The 17,876-nt window shown below is 43.2% G+C and overlaps 1 protein-coding gene across 2 annotated transcripts in view; it reads left to right on the top strand.

Annotated features, from left to right (window-relative positions):
• The window catches only part of anp32b (acidic (leucine-rich) nuclear phosphoprotein 32 family, member B), a 58,968-nt gene extending 51,408 nt beyond the window's left edge, over nt 1-7,560 (top strand). For both annotated transcript variants that reach the window (XM_080188348.1, XM_080188347.1), the window contains exons 4-7: nt 577-766; nt 1,893-2,011; nt 5,517-5,583; nt 6,946-7,560. In XM_080188348.1, the coding sequence (XP_080044474.1) occupies nt 577-766; nt 1,893-2,011; nt 5,517-5,583; nt 6,946-7,019 (450 nt within the window). In that variant the 3' untranslated portion in view covers nt 7,020-7,560. The remainder of the gene's footprint in view (nt 1-576; nt 767-1,892; nt 2,012-5,516; nt 5,584-6,945) is intronic.
• Nucleotides 7,561-17,876: the final 10,316 nt, after the last annotated feature.

Here is a 17,876-nt window from a genome sequence, read left to right on the forward strand (position 1 = left end):
ACCCCCGCCCTCCCTGCACCCCCATCTCTCTCTGACATGTGTTCTCTCACTCACTCCACTCACTCCACTCACTCCACTCACTCCACTCCTTCTCAAACATCCCTCACACCCCCTCTCTCTCTCCCTCACACACACACCCCTCTCTCTCTCTCTCCCTCACACACACACACCCCTCTCTCCCTCACACACACACACCCCTCTCTCTCTCTCTCCCTCACACACACACACCCTCTCTCTCTCGTGTGCACGCCCCTCCATACGCGTTCACCCCTCTCTTTCTCCCTCTCTGTCTCGCACGCACTCAGCCGCACCCCCCCCTCCTCACCTCTCTCAGACACGTTACTGCCTCTACCCCTTTCTCTTGTATGCACTCATTCTCCTCTTTCTGTCTTACGCACTCGCATCCTTCCCTCTCTGGATAAACACATGAGGCAGAATGGAATGTAGGATGTGCTGATGGGATGAGATGTAGGAGGGTTGGGAGAGGATTACGTGGAGCATTAACACCTGATTTAAGCAGCTGGGCCGAATGGCCTGTTTGTTTTCTGTAAATTCAGTGTAATGTTTCCTTCACAGAAAAAGTTAGAAAACTTGAAGAGTCTGGATCTTTTTAACTGTGAAGTGACGAACTTGAACGACTACAGAGAAAGTGTCTTCAGGCTGCTCCCACAGCTCATGTACCTGGACGGGTACGATCAGGAAGATCGGGAAGCTCCGGACTCGGATGCAGAAGCGGACGGCGTTGATGATGATGAGGATGATGAAGGTAATAAACTGATGTTCTAGAGGAATAACCAGCAGAATCATAGAATCGTTACAGTTCGGGAGGAGGCCATTTGGCCCATCAAGTCTATACTGAACCCTCAGTAGGGCATCTCACCCAGGCCCTCCCTCCTGCCCGATCCCTATAACCCCACATATGTACTCTGTTAATCCTCTTATCCTGCACATCTTTGTAAATGTACATCTGTTAAACCCCATAAATGAGGTGTGAATCTAATCCAGGAGGAGATTTTCAAGGGCACTACTGTTTCTGTCTTGTACAGAACAAATAACACAGAAAGAGGCCATTTGGCCTGTTGTGCCTGTGCTGGCTCTTTGAAAAGGCTATGTAATTACTGTACATTGTGGTGTATACATCAGCTCAGTATATAAGCTGACCCCTGGTTTGGGGGGGTTGATGTGCTTCACCCATGCTTTACTCTTGTTAACAGTCACACATTGCCCTGCAAATATGTACTTTACTTGTCTTACAACTGGTTGGAAGGCTTGAGCTGGTGATATGGGCCATGTTGCAAAGATCTGCGGGAGATTGAGGAATGACAAAAGAGAAACGCACGCTCCAGCAAAACAAATAAAGTGTGAGGCTGGTTTCCAGCTAAAGATTATATCATTTGCCATCTTAACAAATAACTGTGCTGCACTGAGGGAAAACAGTGTTGGTGGAAAATTGGTGTGAGGATGGAATATGCAGGAATCCGCTATGAAGATGCCCAAAAATAGGGACTGGCCATTGATCTGATCTCCAGACGCATATAATGGAATGGGTCCCTGAATCGTCAGGATGGTGTATGTGCATCATGTGGGGATCGTTTGGCCCATCGCACCTCTGCTGGTTCTTTGGAAGAGTTATCCTTGGTCCCATTTCCCTGCTCTATCCCCATAGCCCTGAGATTTCTTTCCTTGTCAAGTCTATATTCAAATCCCTTTTTGAAAGTCCTTATTGAATCTGTTTTGAAGATTGGGATCTTTGTCCTGGGCAGTTGTCACCAAGTTGGATCAGTTGTGTGGTGATTACAGACCATGCAAGAGAGTGCAAACTCACCACGGGCAAATAGAAATGTTTCCACAGAATAACCTTGAAGACTTTTATTCTGTTAAATTACTTGTAGAGGGAGAGGAAGAGGAGGAGGATGATGAAGAAGAAGATGGAGAAGAAGAACTCGATGATGAGGATGATGATGACGAAGAGGGTGAAGACGACGAAGATGAAGTCAGTGCAGAAGAGGAGGTAAGAATGTAACACTTGCCCAGCTGCTGCTTTTGATGCTTGTTTTTTGCATTGGCTGTGGAGATTACACTGTTTAAAATTCCAGTATTAAAACTCGTTGAAGAATCATAAGAAATGGAAACTTTTCTTGTTTGATTGTTGGAACAAAAAAGATGTTGAACTTGGCACTTTGGGTAATGATTATAGAGGTGAGATTTGTGGGTGTTATAGAATCAGACAATACAGGAGACCATTTGGCCCATCACATCTTTGCTGGCTCTCTTTGGAAGAGCTATCCAGTTGGTTCCATTTCTCTGCTCTTTCCCCTGAGGTATTTTTCCATTGCAAATCTATATTCAAATCCCTTTTTGAAAGTTCTTATTGAACCTGGCAGCACGTTCCAGACCCTAACAATCTGCTGTGTGATTTTTTAAAAAAATTCTCATCGTTGATTCTTTCATTACTTACCTTCAATCTGTGTCACCTGGTTACTGAACCCTCTTGGCCAATGGAAACATTTTTTCCTCATTCAGTCTTATGATTTTGAACACCTCTATGAAATCTCCCCTTGATCTCCTCTGCTCCTGGGAGAACAATCCCAGTTTCTATATAGTAAAAGAGGAAATGCTGGAATTCTCCAGTTGTTCAGGAGACAAGAACATTGAGTAAGTGTTTCAATTCATGAACCAGCTTCTCCATGTTTAGTAAGGAACAGTTGAATGATAAATTTAATTAACTTATAGAAATTAAAGGATAAAACTTTGCAGAAAGGAATGGATGACATTCCCCTCCCTTTCTGGGCCATCTGTCTCCATTCTGACGTTTTGCTACATCTTCATTGCAGTCTCTCTCAGCTCTCATCTGCACAGTGGTCAGCACTGCAGCCTCTCAGTGCTAGGGACCTGGGTTCAATAATTCCAGCCTTGGGGTCACTGTCTGTGTGGAGTTTGCACATTCTCCCCGTGTCTGTGTGGGTTTCTTCCGGGTACTCCAGTTTCCTCCACAGTCCAAAAGATGTGCAGGTTAGGTGCATTGGCCATGCTAAGTTCTCCCCCAGTGTACCCAAACAGGCGCCAGAGTGTGGCAACTGGGGGATTTTCATAGTAACTTCATTGTTAATGTAAGCCTACTTGTGACACTAATAAATAAACTTTAAAACTTAATCGCTGTTCCATCCCCTCTCGCAGTATAATATCCAACACATTTTTCCAATCTTATAGTTCTGAAGAAGAGTCAAACAGACTCAAAACATTTAAGTCTGTTTCTCTTCCTGTAATCTCCTCCAGCCCCCTTGCATGGGGGCCATGCCTTTAGCTGCCAAGGCAAAAACCCCTGGAATTCCATCTCTACACCTCCCTGCCTCTCTATCACACTTTCTCCTTTCAATAACCTCTTTAAAATCTACCTCTTAAACTCAACATTTTGCCATCTGACCTGCATCTCCTTGTACGTGGCTCAGCCCTGATCCCGTGAAGTGCCTTGGGATATTTACTGTGTTAAAGGTATGATTATTCATAGAAATCATCAGAGAAATCATCATTCCTCGGGTGGATGTAGCTGTTACTAGGGGGCCTAACTATGAGGTTCATGGTGGGAGATAAAGGAGGGATGTCCAAGGTAGGCTCTTTACTCAGAGAGTGGTTGGGGTGTGGAATGGACTGCCTGCTGTGATAGTGGAGTCGGACACTTTAGGAATTTTCAAGCGGTTATTGGATAGGCACATGGAGCACACCAGAATGATAGGGAGTGGGATCGCTGGATCTTGGGATTGGACATATCTCGCCACAACATAGAGGGCCCAAGGGCCTGTGCTGTGCTGTATTGTTCTATGTTCTAGAGTCCTACAGGTCTGCATCTACTTTCTAATGAAGCACCCACCCAAACCCTATCCCTGTAAGCCCAGGCATTTAGTCCCCTCCTAACCTACACATCTTGGGACACTAAGGAGAAATTTAGCATAACAATCCACCTAACCGGCACATCTTTGGGAGGAAACCTGTGCAGACACGGGGAGAACATGCAGACTCCACACAGGCAGTCACCCAAGTCTGTGGAGCTGTGAGGCAGCAGTGCTAACCACTGTGCCGTGTTATTGTATTTAAGGTGCTTAAAAGATTTGATCTGGTCGATAAACGGAAATTATTTCCTCTGGTGAGGAAATTCTAGAACAAGGAGACAGAATCTGAAATTTGAGACAGATCATTCAGGGGTGATGTCAGGAAGCACTTCACACAAAATGGAGTAAAGATCCAGAACACTCTTTCTCTCTCTCTCTCTCTCTCTCTCTCTCTCACTCCCCACCTTGCTTCTCCCCTCCTCTTGCTTCTCCCCTCCTCTCTCTACTGCCCCCCCGCCCCCCACTTCCCCTCCTCCCTGCACCCCACCCCACCCCCCCCTCCCCCCACCGCCCACACAAGCACCAAAAGCAGAGGCTGAAGGTAAATTGCAAATTTTAAAATCTGAGCTGGAAAGATCTGGAAAGGTTTTTGTTGGGTCAGTGCACTGTGGGTTACCAATCTCAAGGTGGGCAGGTGCAGTAAAGATACAGATCCACCGTGGTCTGTCTGGATGGTGGAAGAAGTGAGTTGAGGGGCAGAATGGCCTTTAACTGGCCTTCTGGTAGCTCTTCTGTCTGGCGAAAGGACTTTCCATGATTTATGGGTGCCGCACCCTGGTCCAGCCTCTGGGTGATTACGTTATTTATTTTCGCTCCTATATCCAACGCGGTATTCTCGGTTCAAACTATTGTCTGAATCACTGGCTCAGTTATCCAGCTTGTTTTGAAGGAGTGCCCCCTTCAAAATTGTTACAACTGAAGGCAAGAGTCACGAGAAGGGTCTACACGAAAGCAGTGCTGCCTTCGCAATCAGTGCCAGCCAAATCATAGATCTTACAGCACAGAAGGGAAGGCTGTTCAGATGTCATGCTTGCAATCTTTTTGACAGCGCTGACCAATTTAATTTCATATTCCCCTTTCTTCCCCCATAACCCGACACAGTCATCCTCTTCCACTCCCATGTCCAGTTGCCTTTGGAAAGTTTCTGTGGAATCGGAGGGTTCAGGTCACTCTTCCCTCTGGTTTTCTCCAGGATGGATTTTATGAGCACCACAATCAAGGTGATGTGTGGCTCTGCACCATCAATAGAAACCTTTCTTTCTTCCTTCAGATTGCAGTCAGATGGCTGTAACACCTCACCCCAACACATCAAGCATCTCTTCCTTACACCCATCAGCACTCCCTTTGACTTTTACACTGTGAAATCTTTAATAATTTAACCTCTCCTGATCTCTGTCTGATCACAAACCTTCCCTGTGGTTAGCCCTGTCCCTTCTGCTGACTTAAGAACTCTGACCTATCTTTCTTCACCTGTGATGAAGAATATTAACTCTCTTTCTCTCTCCACAGATGCTGCCTGACCTGCTGAATATTTCCAGAATTTTCTAATTGTATTACTAATGAGCTTACCAGTTGACAATCTCTTGTAGCATTTTGATGAGTAACTAAAATACCATTCTCTGTTTTCAGGAGGGCTATGAACATGATGGTGAGCTTGATGAAGAAGAAGATGATGAAGAGGAGGATGAGGATGAAGGTATTTCTTTTAATGCTCATTTATTTAGAGTTATAGAGCACAGAAGGAGACCATTCAGCCCATTGTGCCTGGGCTAGCTCTTTGAAAGATCTATCCAATCAGTCCCTCTTTTTCTGTAGCCCTGTAATTATTTTCATTGGATCCCTACAGTACAGAGGGAGGGCATTCAACCCGTCGAGTCTGTACCGATCACAATCCCATGCAGGCCCCATTCCCGTAACCCCACACATTTACCCTGACACTAGGGTCAATTTAGTATGGTTAATCTACCTAACCCCCACATCTTTAGATTGTGGGAGGAAACCCATGCAGGCATGGGGAGAATGTGCAGATTCCACACACAGTGACTCGAGGCCGGAATTGAACCTGGGTCTCTGGTGCTGTGAGGCAGCAGTGCTAACCACTGGGCAGCTGTCTAACCACGGTGCTGCCCAAGTGTTGTTCAAGTGTCTATCCGAATCCTTTTTGAAAGTTATTAAATGTGCTTCCACTGCCCTTTTCAGGCAGTGTGTTCCAGATCACAACAACTCACTGTGTAGAATAATTCTCCCTAACCTGTGTTAGAACATAAGAAACAGGAGCAGGAGTAGGCCATCTAGCCCTTCGAGCCTGCCCCGCCATTCAATAAGATCATGGCTGATCTGAAGTGGCTCAGTTCCACTTTCCCACTTTCTCCCCATAACCCTTAATTCCCTTGTCTATCAGAAACCTATCTACCCGTGACTTAAATATATTTAGCGAGGTAGCCTCCACCACTTCGATGGGCAGAGAATTCCAGAGATTCATCACCCTTTGAGTGAGGAAGTTCCTCCTCAACTCCGATCTAAACTGCCCCCCCCCGCCTTATTTTGAGGCTGTGCCCTCTAGTTCTGCTATCCTTTCTAATCAGGAAGAATCTCTCTACCTCTACCCTATCTAGCCCCTTAATTATCTTAGATGTCTCTGGTTTTCTTCACTATCTTACATGTTCCTCTGGTTATCAACTTGCCTGTCAGTGGAAACAGTTTCTTCTTATTTACTCTATCTAAGTCCCTCATTATTTTAAACGCCTCAAACACCTCACCTCATCCTTCTCTGCTTTGAGAAAAACAAGCTCAGCTTCTCCTCCAGTTTCTGCATGTAACTGAAGTCCCGCATCCCTGGGACAATTTGAGTAAACCTCTGCGCTCTCGCCAAGGCCCTTCCTAAGGTGCTGTGGCCAGAATTGGACCCAGTGATTCGCAAAGACTTGGCACTAAGTCAGTGTTAGTTGGGTCGCGTGACACAGCAGAATTGTTGTGGGAGATGTGAGGATGTCTCTCACGTACCGAGGTTCGCGTTCCGATATCCGGGCACTGAAAACAACTTGCTGTTATCTTACAGAGGAGGACGAAAGCACTAAAGGACAGAAGAGGAAACGAGACACAGAGGATGAAGGCGAGGAAGATGATGATTAAGAATCCAAGTGACCTGAAGGACTATTTAGTACTGGATGGGGTGTAAGAACCCCCTGCTCCCCTTTTTCTTCCCCCCCCTCCCTGACCCCCCCTTTTTCCCCCACCTCCAGACCCTGAGCCCTACCCCAGATTGATGACTGTTGGATACCTGCACAGCACTGAACCATCACTGAACCAGCAGTTGCCAATGTCTTGACATTCCTTGTATTTATAAATGCAATTAATGCATATTCCAAAACCCACATGGAGTAGTGAAATTGGGTAGAATTTGGTCCAGTGCTTTTATGATGTTGGGGTTTCTTAGGTTTCCTGCTAAGACTATTTCCATAGCAACGTGGAGGGCAGAGGTGATTTGGATAGTCATGGTGGTGTATGACTGCCTGTTACAGCGAGGTTATAGTATCGATCTTTATGTAAGTCAAAAAAGCTTTGTAAATAAAATCTTAAAAATTTTTGGTTTGTTTTGCAACATTGCAATACCATTTTGGGTGTTATTTACAAATGCAAGATGTTTCTAAACTAACAGTTTTTGGAAAGTTAATAAATGGTTTCTTTTAAAAAGACAGTATTCATTTTTACTTTCTCTTTCTGGGCCAGCACCAGAAGTCGGTGAGTTTGGTGCGATGGAATGGCTGAGTCGTGTGGACCAAGGTGACTTTATGCAATCTGGTCCCACAGACTGAGCTGATTTCAACCCAGTTGGTAAATAATAGGGCATCGAGCTGCCTGCGATGGCCCAGATTCCCTCCGTGATTCACCCAACCCCCAACCCATCCACCCAACTAAGAGTGCAACCGAGGACAAGAATGATACCCAACGTGATTGGATAATTCTTGTCAGTGCATGAATAATTGGACGAGGTACCTAGGCGTCTGTGCAATGAGTATGTGCATTTGGAAGAGAAGGGGGAAAGAATGAGTAAAATGTTTGTGAATCTCTCCGTGAATGCCTGAAGATGTATTCTCGAGAAGCTCTCTCTAAATATCTACGTACTCCTGCCCAAAATGGGACAGAGTCAGATATAACAAAATTGTCCTCCTTTTAAATTTACAGGCAATGTATATTAAATAATAATGGATTCTTCATAATTATTGCAAGGTAAGTAATCTGATGGATAAATTCTGGAAACCTGTTGTGGCTGTCCCGGAAGATGAGGGTTTCTTGTTGTGTTCCCCTTGTTTAATTACTTAATTTGGTGTTTTCACTTGCAATGCCTGTGAATGAAGGCTATTCCTGCTGCTTGTGCTGTGTTTTCCAGCAAATATTGTCATGTCAGTTGAATTCGTAATTTGAGTTTTATGCCACGCAGTGATAGATTTATCCTGGACTCGATGCCTCCGTGGATGATTTTCGATTTCATTCAATCTGGCTTCAGAACAGCGTTGACTGAGGGAAGATGGTTCAGTTGCTGCTGTCCCACCATCATTTTGCTTTGCAGTTTTAAGAGGCTCCAGTGTATTTTCCTCCACTGCCGGCAGAATTGAAGCACGAGTCTCGAAGTAACAAGCTGACCCTCGCACAGACCAATTTGTCAGAAAGTACAGTGTGGTGGTGAAGAGTCCAGTGCCTCTCAGTAAGTCAGCTGTCACAGAATTCATCACACGCACCAGTAATTGGGGGTTGAAGCCTGTCAGATGTGCGCTAATGGAAATCCCAACCCTTTCAGAGAATCACTGTACCATATCATTTTGGCATTAGAGTTAGTAGTCTGTGTTGGCGTTGAGAAAGAAACATGGAAGGTAATGTACAATGACTTTGTATCCTTAAATAACCTTTGATAAACTTGTGTTGTCCAGAGACACCCAAAATGTGTAAAAGATCTCCTAAAAGAAACTATGAACAAAATTTTACCAAATTGAAGCCAAGAGCAAAATTTAACAGAGCACAACTGTATTCTGATGCAATTAGAGCATATTAATTAGGAGCAGGAGTAGGTCTTTTGACCCATTGAGCCTGCTCTGTCATTCAATAAGATCATGGCTCATCTAATTCAAGCTTCACCTCTCATTCTCACCCCAATGACCTTTCACCTCTTTGCTTACTGGGAATCCATTTTGCTCGGCCTCAGAAGTTGCCAATATCTGCAGGTTGGAGAAGTTTCTATCAGAGGTTTATATCATTCACAATGACCAGGCTGTTGTTCTACTTGGCCTCAAGAATTAGCTTAGAATTTATCACATTGGAATGTTAATACTGTTAAAAATTCTTTCGTTTGCCTTTGGGTCAAAATCCTGGAATTTCCTCTCTAACAGCACAGTGGGTGTACCTACGCCACCTGGATTGCAGCTGTTCAAGAAGGCAGATTGGCCCTTTTTTTCCCCAAGGACAACAAAGGGATGGGTAACAAATGCTGCCTAGCCGGCAATGTCCACACCCCATGAAAGAAGAGAAAGGAACTTACTCGGAAGACTCTATTTTAATTCTATAAACTGAGCCTATAACTGATGATCAATGTCATATTGGAATAGTTGGCCAGTCAGTGGTCAGGGTTTTATGCTGACGGACCACTTAAGGACAAGGAGTGGGTTTCCAAGACTGGGGTCCGAAGGAGATCTTCCAATTCTTGAGTCATTGGCAACCCCATCATCAGTGATTGGAGGCGCTGTTGATATAGGGAGGAGGATTCCATGTGGAGATGTCCTCTGAAAACCTCTTAGTAAAAGTTCAAATGAAGCTGGCCACTACTGCCGGACTGCTACACTGGAGGGTGAACCCATGCACAGGCCATCTCAAGAATGTCATTTCATTTTGGCATTAGAGTTAATTTGGTCTGGGGAGAGCTGCTATGAGCAATTGGGCAGGGTGGGTGTGATACCAGTCAGACATAAGCTTCAAATGCGTCTTTATTTGTCTCAATAGGCTATCACTTTGTAGTTGGGTAGCTGTCACCCACTCTGCCCTGAACCAGCATGTTTCAAATTAGTGGGGCATGCCAGCCAGTGACAGGAAGTTCTTTCGACAACCCAACAAGTAAACAAACTCAAATTAACTTAGGGACAAATTAAGAGGGGCAGCCCCCTAAAAAGGAAGGGGGGGGAAACGGCCTGAACAGAAACCAAAGTCCAAAGGAAACTTAAAACATTAAATGTGATTGTAAGGGTCTATAACACACCCCAGCCCCCGTTGTGCCCAACGGGCGTGGAAGGCAAGCCAGTGACAGGAATCTTGCAGCCTTACTCATCTTTGACCCTGTCTCTTTCCAAGATTGAAAGTTTTACCCAGAATGTCTCTAATGTTTTACAGCCTGTGATGATACTGTGCCTTTAAGAAATGAATTTGTGTCATGTTTCTTGTGCAGGATTTGTTTTAGCAATCAGTTCAATTAACTGGTGCCACTTTGCAACTGGCAGCCCCTGTTGATACTGCAGAAACATAATTCCTAGAATGGTTGTTTGAATTTGGGCTAATACATGTTATTATTAGTGTTTTCCCTTGTGGCTTTTCAGAGTAGGGGTTGAATAGGTTGATTGCCAGGAAAAATCATGTGACTGGGTGGGATCAGGCTTGCAGCGAAATCAAGTCACTTGCTAACTGGAATTGTTCAAGAAAAGTGGGGGGTGGATGTTTCTCTGGAGGCTGCTGTGTGGGAGTCAGAAGACAGATGTCTTTCTGTGCCTGTCAAGAGGGGTTAAAGGCTGGAAGTGTAGCGCCTACATAAGCCTGTATATTTTTTGTGTTAACTGATTCTGAAGAAGGATATACAGCCATTGCCTACCCCAAAGCTAGTTCTTTATTGCAAATGTAAGCAATCTTGTATAGCAAATTTTGGAGACAGCAAGATCCCACAGGCAGCAATATGATTAATCATCAGATGATCTGTTTTAGTGATGTCAGCTGAGGGATGACGATGACCAGGACACTGGAGAATATGTCACTGGTCTTGTGGGATATTTTATATCCACCTGAGAGGATAGACAAGACCTTGGTTTAATGTCTTATCTGAAATCAGCGCTGATACAGTCAATATCAGCCCAGATGATAAACTCCAGTCCCTGCAGTGGGATCTGAACCATTGACATTTTGACACAGGTGTGTGCTGCTGCTAACTTGAGCCACAGCTGATACCCATGGCTAATATTTTCCGATGGTCTTGGTCCTGGACGATGATGAAACATTTTCCTGTGAAATGGAGTGAGTGAGAAATGGAAAAAGTGAAAATCATTCTCCCCCAACTCCTGATGGCCTCTGAGACTGATTTTTTCACGTCTGGCATTTAAAGAGACAAAATGAATGATTTTGAATGTTGCTGTCATTATTTAAGCTTCTTTTAATAGAAAAAGTAATGTACCTTTGTTAAAGCACCTATTGTGGCACTAGGGCAGCACAGTGGTTAGCACTACTGCCTCACAGTGCCAGGGACCCAGGTTTGATTCCCGGCTTTGGGCCAGTGTGTGTGGAATTTGCACATTCTCCCCATGTCTGCGTGGGTTTCCTCCCACACTCCAAAGATGTGTGGGTTAGGTTGATTGGCCCTCGTGTCAGAGGGATTAGTAGGGTGATTGAGGGGAAACAGAAATAGGGCCTGGGTGGGATTGTGGTCAGTGCAGACTCGAGGGGCCAAATGGTCTCTTTCTATACTGTAGGAATTCTATGAAATCTATTGTATTCTAGGGATGTTACAAACAGATCGAGAACCTATAGATATTTCTCAGAGTGTGGTCAAGGTTATATAGACAAATGGGACACTGGGTTCACATACAGGAAACTCCCTCAGATATCAAATGAGATAAATAACTAAATAGTCTTTTTATTTTAGTGACATTTATTAAATGATAAACATTAGCCAGAACTCCCATGTTGTCCAAAATAGTACCAGAGGGTTCTCCATCAAGCAGCCAGAGACTTCAGTTCAACATCTCATTCACAAGACCCTTCCCCCAGAATGTATTAATTCCTCAGTAAGACATGGGAGTGTCAGCCTGGATTTGAATTCAGATCCTAGGCTGCATGTTCAGATCCTGTAATATTATTGAACATACAATCTTCTGATTTAAGACTTCATGGGAATGTGGTGGAAATCAAAACACAAAACCAATGTTTTCACTGCTCAGTGACCATTGCTTTGGGACTTTCAAAGCAACTCTATATTGTATTTCCCTTAACTGGGAGCTCTGACTGCAGAGTCTGTTGAATGTTGAAATCATTGGGGTGGCGTTGGTGGAGAGGAAGAGCAGCTAACACTGATTGCAGGAGTAACACTGCCTGCTTTTCCCATCACGAGGGATGTGTTCACGAATATCCCCAAAGGTTAAAGGTTAAAATACTGAGTTGTGGCAGTGTGCATTTTGTTGAGGTGGCGTTCAGCATCAGGCTTATTTAGATTGAACCATTGCTAATGTTAAATAACTAGTACATCACTAAACGCATCAATTCCTCTTTGTCTAGTTTGATGTGGCTGTTTTGTGAGTTGCTTGACCATCGATCTGGGGTTAAAGGTTATTCATCACTTTCTTTATGTTGCCACATGGATTGGACTGATAGTGGGTCTATCTGTAAAGGTCACCTCTCACAAGAGAATGGTCTACCATGTAGAAGTGTACATCGTATCCATATACAATACAGGAGTATATATTGTATCATATCCATATACCATAAGTGTATAACATTCACATATACCATATTCACCATAAATATATTGTAATGACAAGTTATTGTCCTCTCAACTGATCACGCCCAGATTTGCAGAGAAGCACTTTGAACTTGGTGTAAGATAATTGTCTATGTTCATTCTATGACATTTAAATATTATTAAGGAACTAAAAATTGAGATTTCTGAACTCTGGCAAAAGATATTAACAAATAGTGACATCGTCTCTGCTTTGTAAAAAAAACCCTTTAAAATCTGTCACAATTGATTTGCATAGTCTGAAATGAGATGCTACTTTTAATTGTATCTTCTGTTCCAGGGTATCTGTAAAACATTGTCAGACCATTCTCACTTGCTTTTGGATTTGTTTGTGAAATCTTAGAGTGTTACTAAGGAAGAAAAGAATGACGGTAAATTACTCATTTCTAAATTTGAAATGATTATGATGAAATGTATTTTCTACCAGTCTATCATCCAGAATTAATCATTTTTTTTCAGGACTCAAATACCTCACCTGTGTTCAAACTGAGTTTAATGATAAATATTAGCACAAATCTCTGCTAAATGTCACTGAAAAGCATTATAGACAGTTCAAAAGTAAATCTACTTTTTATTTAACTTTGCGCTGACTGTAAAAGTGAGTTTGTCAATGCTAAGTTGGAGGAATAGGTTTATAGTTTAAAAATAACAATTGAATAAGCCCTACTTTCAAAGAAATGAACGTCTGTATGATTTTCCAGTTACACGGCTTGTCATAATTGCAATACAGATTGGCATCATTTGATGGAGTAGTACTACTGCAGGTAACGATGTAATATAACCATTCTAAAATAAAAGGGAGAGACAATAAGAACAGGAGGAGCCTATTCACTGCCTCGAGCCAGTAGATCATAGCTGGACAGTGACCTCGTTTCATATTTACTGTCTTTGCGCCATATGCTTTGACACTTTTTTGATTAACAAAAATCTACCCAGGTTTAAAATTAATAATTGATCAAGCATCAATTATCATGAACAGACTTTACCCTGTCCAATATTTCTTGAGCTGGTATTCCATTCTATAACCACACCTGAAACCATCCTTTCCAGCACATGATGCGAGCAATGGGCTTTGCAGAGTCCAAATTTTGGGTCACGCTTTTTTTTAATTCTACACTGCCCCTGCTCCCTTGTAATGAATGGTTATTGGAGAATATTATCTTAATGCATAAGCCTTTGACACAACCTTCTGGATCAGAACAAGAATGTTGGTAACTCCAAGTGAACATGAATAAAAAAATTCAATGCATTACGCAGCTTCCTAAATGTGACCTCGGTAATAAGATCAACTCTGTGACACTCAATGATATGTGTTTGAGTGTTGCCAGGGGGGGAATGTTTCATGTGTAGAAAATGTATATATCTTCCCTGTAAGGTGCAAATGAACTGGAGTTGGGTTATTGAGGGGATGAGCAGATTGGAAAACCTCAAAGTTAATCTGTGAATAAACATGTCAAATTTCAAATGTACGTCACCATATATGTGTTTGAACTCTTTCTGCAGTGAGAGTTTGAAGAGATTTGCATTTGGTATTTGAAGTTTTTTGCCTATACGGAATATTGCAGTGATATTTTCAGTGGTAATCCTTTGTGTGTGCATGTTTATGACCATGTCTAGGCATTATCTCTCTGTTGTAACCAGTGGACTGTGATTAAGCGCTCTTGGAGCCACGTTGTGGGGCCGACAGCTTCTCTGTGAAGGATATTCCTGTTTATTGTTCTTGTCAAGCAGGAAATGGGGAGGAAACAAATGTGACAATTTAATCCTGCAGAAGTAACAATAAGAATCGCAACAGAATCCAAGCAGTCAGGAAGACCAACAACAGTGATAAAGAATTTTGTTGAAATTGCTCCTCCTCTTCCAGCCAATTGTGCATCCCCAATTTCCTTGGCTTCACTATTGGTGATTCATGTACAAGGACCCCCAGGTCCCACTACACAGCAGCATGCTGCAACGTCTCACCATTTAAATGATATTCCATCCTACTATTATTTCTTCCAAAGTGGATAACCTCACATTGTAGATTATGTCTTGCCGTGGTCAGTATACACGGGAGGTTTGGTGGAAGGAATGCTCATCTCATAACATTGAGGATTCTTCAGGAGTTTGGTTAGGTAGGGGCTGAGAGGCTGCAGTCCATGTGGTGTAGGTACACTCACCATGCTGTTAGGGAAGGAGTTCCAGGGTTTTGACGCAGCAGCGTATGCTTGGAGGAGAACCTCCAGGTGGTGGAGTTCCTACGTGTTTGCTGTGCTTGTCCTTCTAGGTGGTGGAGCTCGTGGGATTAGATGGTGCTGTCGAAGGAGCCTTGGTGAGTTGCTCTCAATTACAGAGAGATAAACGTTGCGTACTCCCCAAAGAAGTCTCGGGGGGGGGGGGGTGTGGCTTTGCCTTCCCACCTCTACTTCAATAAAGCTCAGGGCAAGAAGGTTCTTAACCACACAGTACAGCAGGAGGCCAGGTACCCCATTGTGTTTATACCAGCTCTTTTGAAAGAGCCACAACTCGCTGTGTAAAAACAAATATCATTCTCCTCAAATACCCACAGGTAATTTTGTCAACCATCTTAATTCTGTGTTCGCTGATTGTCAAAATCTCTTTCGCTTCTTAAGTGTTGAAGAATTAAATGCTCACAATTCTGTAATATTACCAAATAGAAACTTACGTTAAAAGAAATCTTGGAAAAACAAAGTCCACTAAGAAAACAAGAGACATAATTGTCCTTAGCAAGTTAATAGCATGACTCCAACCAAATAATGCATATGGGAGAATTACTAGTTCAGTTTAATGGTGTTTGCTTGTCAGAGGCAGAAGATTGTGAGCGCCCTGTCCTGGTCCTCCCCACCATGCCGACACTACAGTTAAGAAAGTCCACCAATGCCTCTACTTAGAAAGCTAAAGAAATTTGGCATGTCAGCTACCACTCTCTCCAACTTCTACTGATGCCCCACAGGAAGCATTGTTTCTGGGTGTATCACAGCTTGGTATGGCACAGCTTGGTATGGCACCTGCTCTGGCCAAGATCATAAGGAACTACAAAAGGACGTGCATATAGCCCAATCCACTCACTCAAACCAGTCTCCCATCCATTGAATCTGTCTACATTTCCTGCTGCCTTGGCAAAGCAGCCAGCATAACAAAGGACCTAACGCATCCCGGACATTCCTGACGGAAGGTGGTGAAAGAGAGAAAAAGATCCAAAAGTCTGAAGTCACGTACCAACTGACTCAAGAATAGTTTCTTCCCTGCTGCAGTCAGACTTTAGAATGGACCTACCTCGCACTAAATTGGTCTTTCTCTACACCCTAGCTAACATTACATTCTGCACTCTTGTTTCCTTCTCTATAAACGGTATGCTTTGGCTGTATAGCACACAAGAAACAATACTTCTTACTGCATGCTAATACATGTCAATATTAAATCAAAGATTGAATTTTTTAAAAATGCATATATACCTATATATCTATATAGAGATACATACAACTGAACTGTGATAAAATGATGCTGTGTATATTTTTTGATAGACATCTACATTTTTTTTGAGAATGATTTCTTTGTAATTTCCTGTTAAATGCAGAAACGGGCCGAGGGTTAGATTTGAAGGCTGGGAATCGGAGCAAATTGAAACCTGGGTGGGTGAAATTGCAGGTTGCTGTTTTATGAATAGCAGCAAATGAAATGATGTTATCTCCTCATCTCTCTGCCAAAGCAAATAAACAATTTCTGTTATCACTGTGGGAAGGTGGTTTGTCTGCAATACAAATAGTTTGTAAATATGCTTGGAATAAAATCTTCAGAAGTACAGAATACAATGCCTTAATAATGTGAGTGGGCTGCTGGAAGGGAAGTGGTGATCTGCAATCTCAATGCCTTCATATTTGGCTTGTGTGCCGTGTACACACAAGCAAGAAAATGCTGGAAAGTCTCAGCACGTCTGACAGCATCCGTGGAGAGGGAATCGAGCCAACATTGAGTCTGGATGACCTGATGGCAGCACAGTGGTTAGCACTGCTGCCTCTCAATGCCAGGGACCTGGGTTCGATTCCCGGCTTGGGTCACCGTCTGTGTGGAGTTTGCACGTTCTCTCCGTAGTAAGTTTTCTCCAGGTCATAGAGGTTTACAGCATGGAGACAGGCCCTTCAGTCCAACTTGTCTATGCTACCCCTCTTTTTCAATCATTAAGGTAGTCCCAATTGTCCACATTTGGCCCACATCCCTCTATACCCAACTTACCCGTGTAACTGTCTAAATGCTTTTTAAAAAGCCAAAACTGTACCTGTCTACTACTGCCTCTGGCAGCTCGTTCCAGACACTCACCATCCTCAGTGAAAAAACTGCCTTTTGTATCTCTTCCTTCTCACCTTAAATCTATGCCCCTAGTTTTAGGCTCCTCTACCTTTGGGAAAAGATATTGACGATCTAGTTGATCTGTGCGCCTCATTATTTCATAGACCTCTAAGATCACCCTTGAGCCTTCCATGCTCCACAGAAGAAAGTCCCAGTCTATCCAGCCTCTCCTTTATAACTCAAACAATCAAGTCCTGGTCACATCCTAGTAAATCTTTTCTGCGTTCTTTCTAGTTTAATAATATCCTTTCTATAACAGAGTGACCAGAACTGCACACAGTATTCATAGCGTGACCTTACTAATGTCTTGTATGATTTCAACAAGACATCCCAACTTGGTGCTCTGGTTTCCTCCCACACTCCAAAGACGTGCTGGTTCGGTGAATTGGCCATGCTAAATTCCCCCTCAGTGTACTTGAACAGGCACCAGAGTGTGGGGACTGGGGGATTTTCACAGTAACTTCATTGCAGTGTTAATGTAACACTCGCAACACTAATAAATAAATTTAAAACTGTAATTACAAACCTGAACAAAAATTGCCCCTTAGTGTCTGGGGGAACTAGCTGGGTAAATATGTGGGGTTATGGAGATAGATGGGATTGTAGTCGGTGCAGACCTGATGGGCCAAATGGCCTCCTTTTGCACTGTAGGATTTTACGATTCTATGACCCTTCATCAGTGGGTTGAATGGTCTGTTTGTGTTTTGTGAACTCTATTTTGCAAATGGATTTTAAGAGATTAAGATAATCAATGGCGTGTTCCCACAGTAGATTGTGATGATTACTAAAAGCAAGTGAAGAAATAATTGTTTCAATCTTAAAAAGTGAACACAGTAATAGGAAAAGGCCATTCAGCCCCTCAAACCCCTTCTGCCATTCAAACT

This window comes from Carcharhinus amblyrhynchos, chromosome 5, assembly GCF_965287045.1.
Source record: "Carcharhinus amblyrhynchos chromosome 5, sCarAmb.v2.hapA, whole genome shotgun sequence".
Classification (NCBI taxonomy): Eukaryota; Metazoa; Chordata; class Chondrichthyes; order Carcharhiniformes; family Carcharhinidae; genus Carcharhinus; species Carcharhinus amblyrhynchos.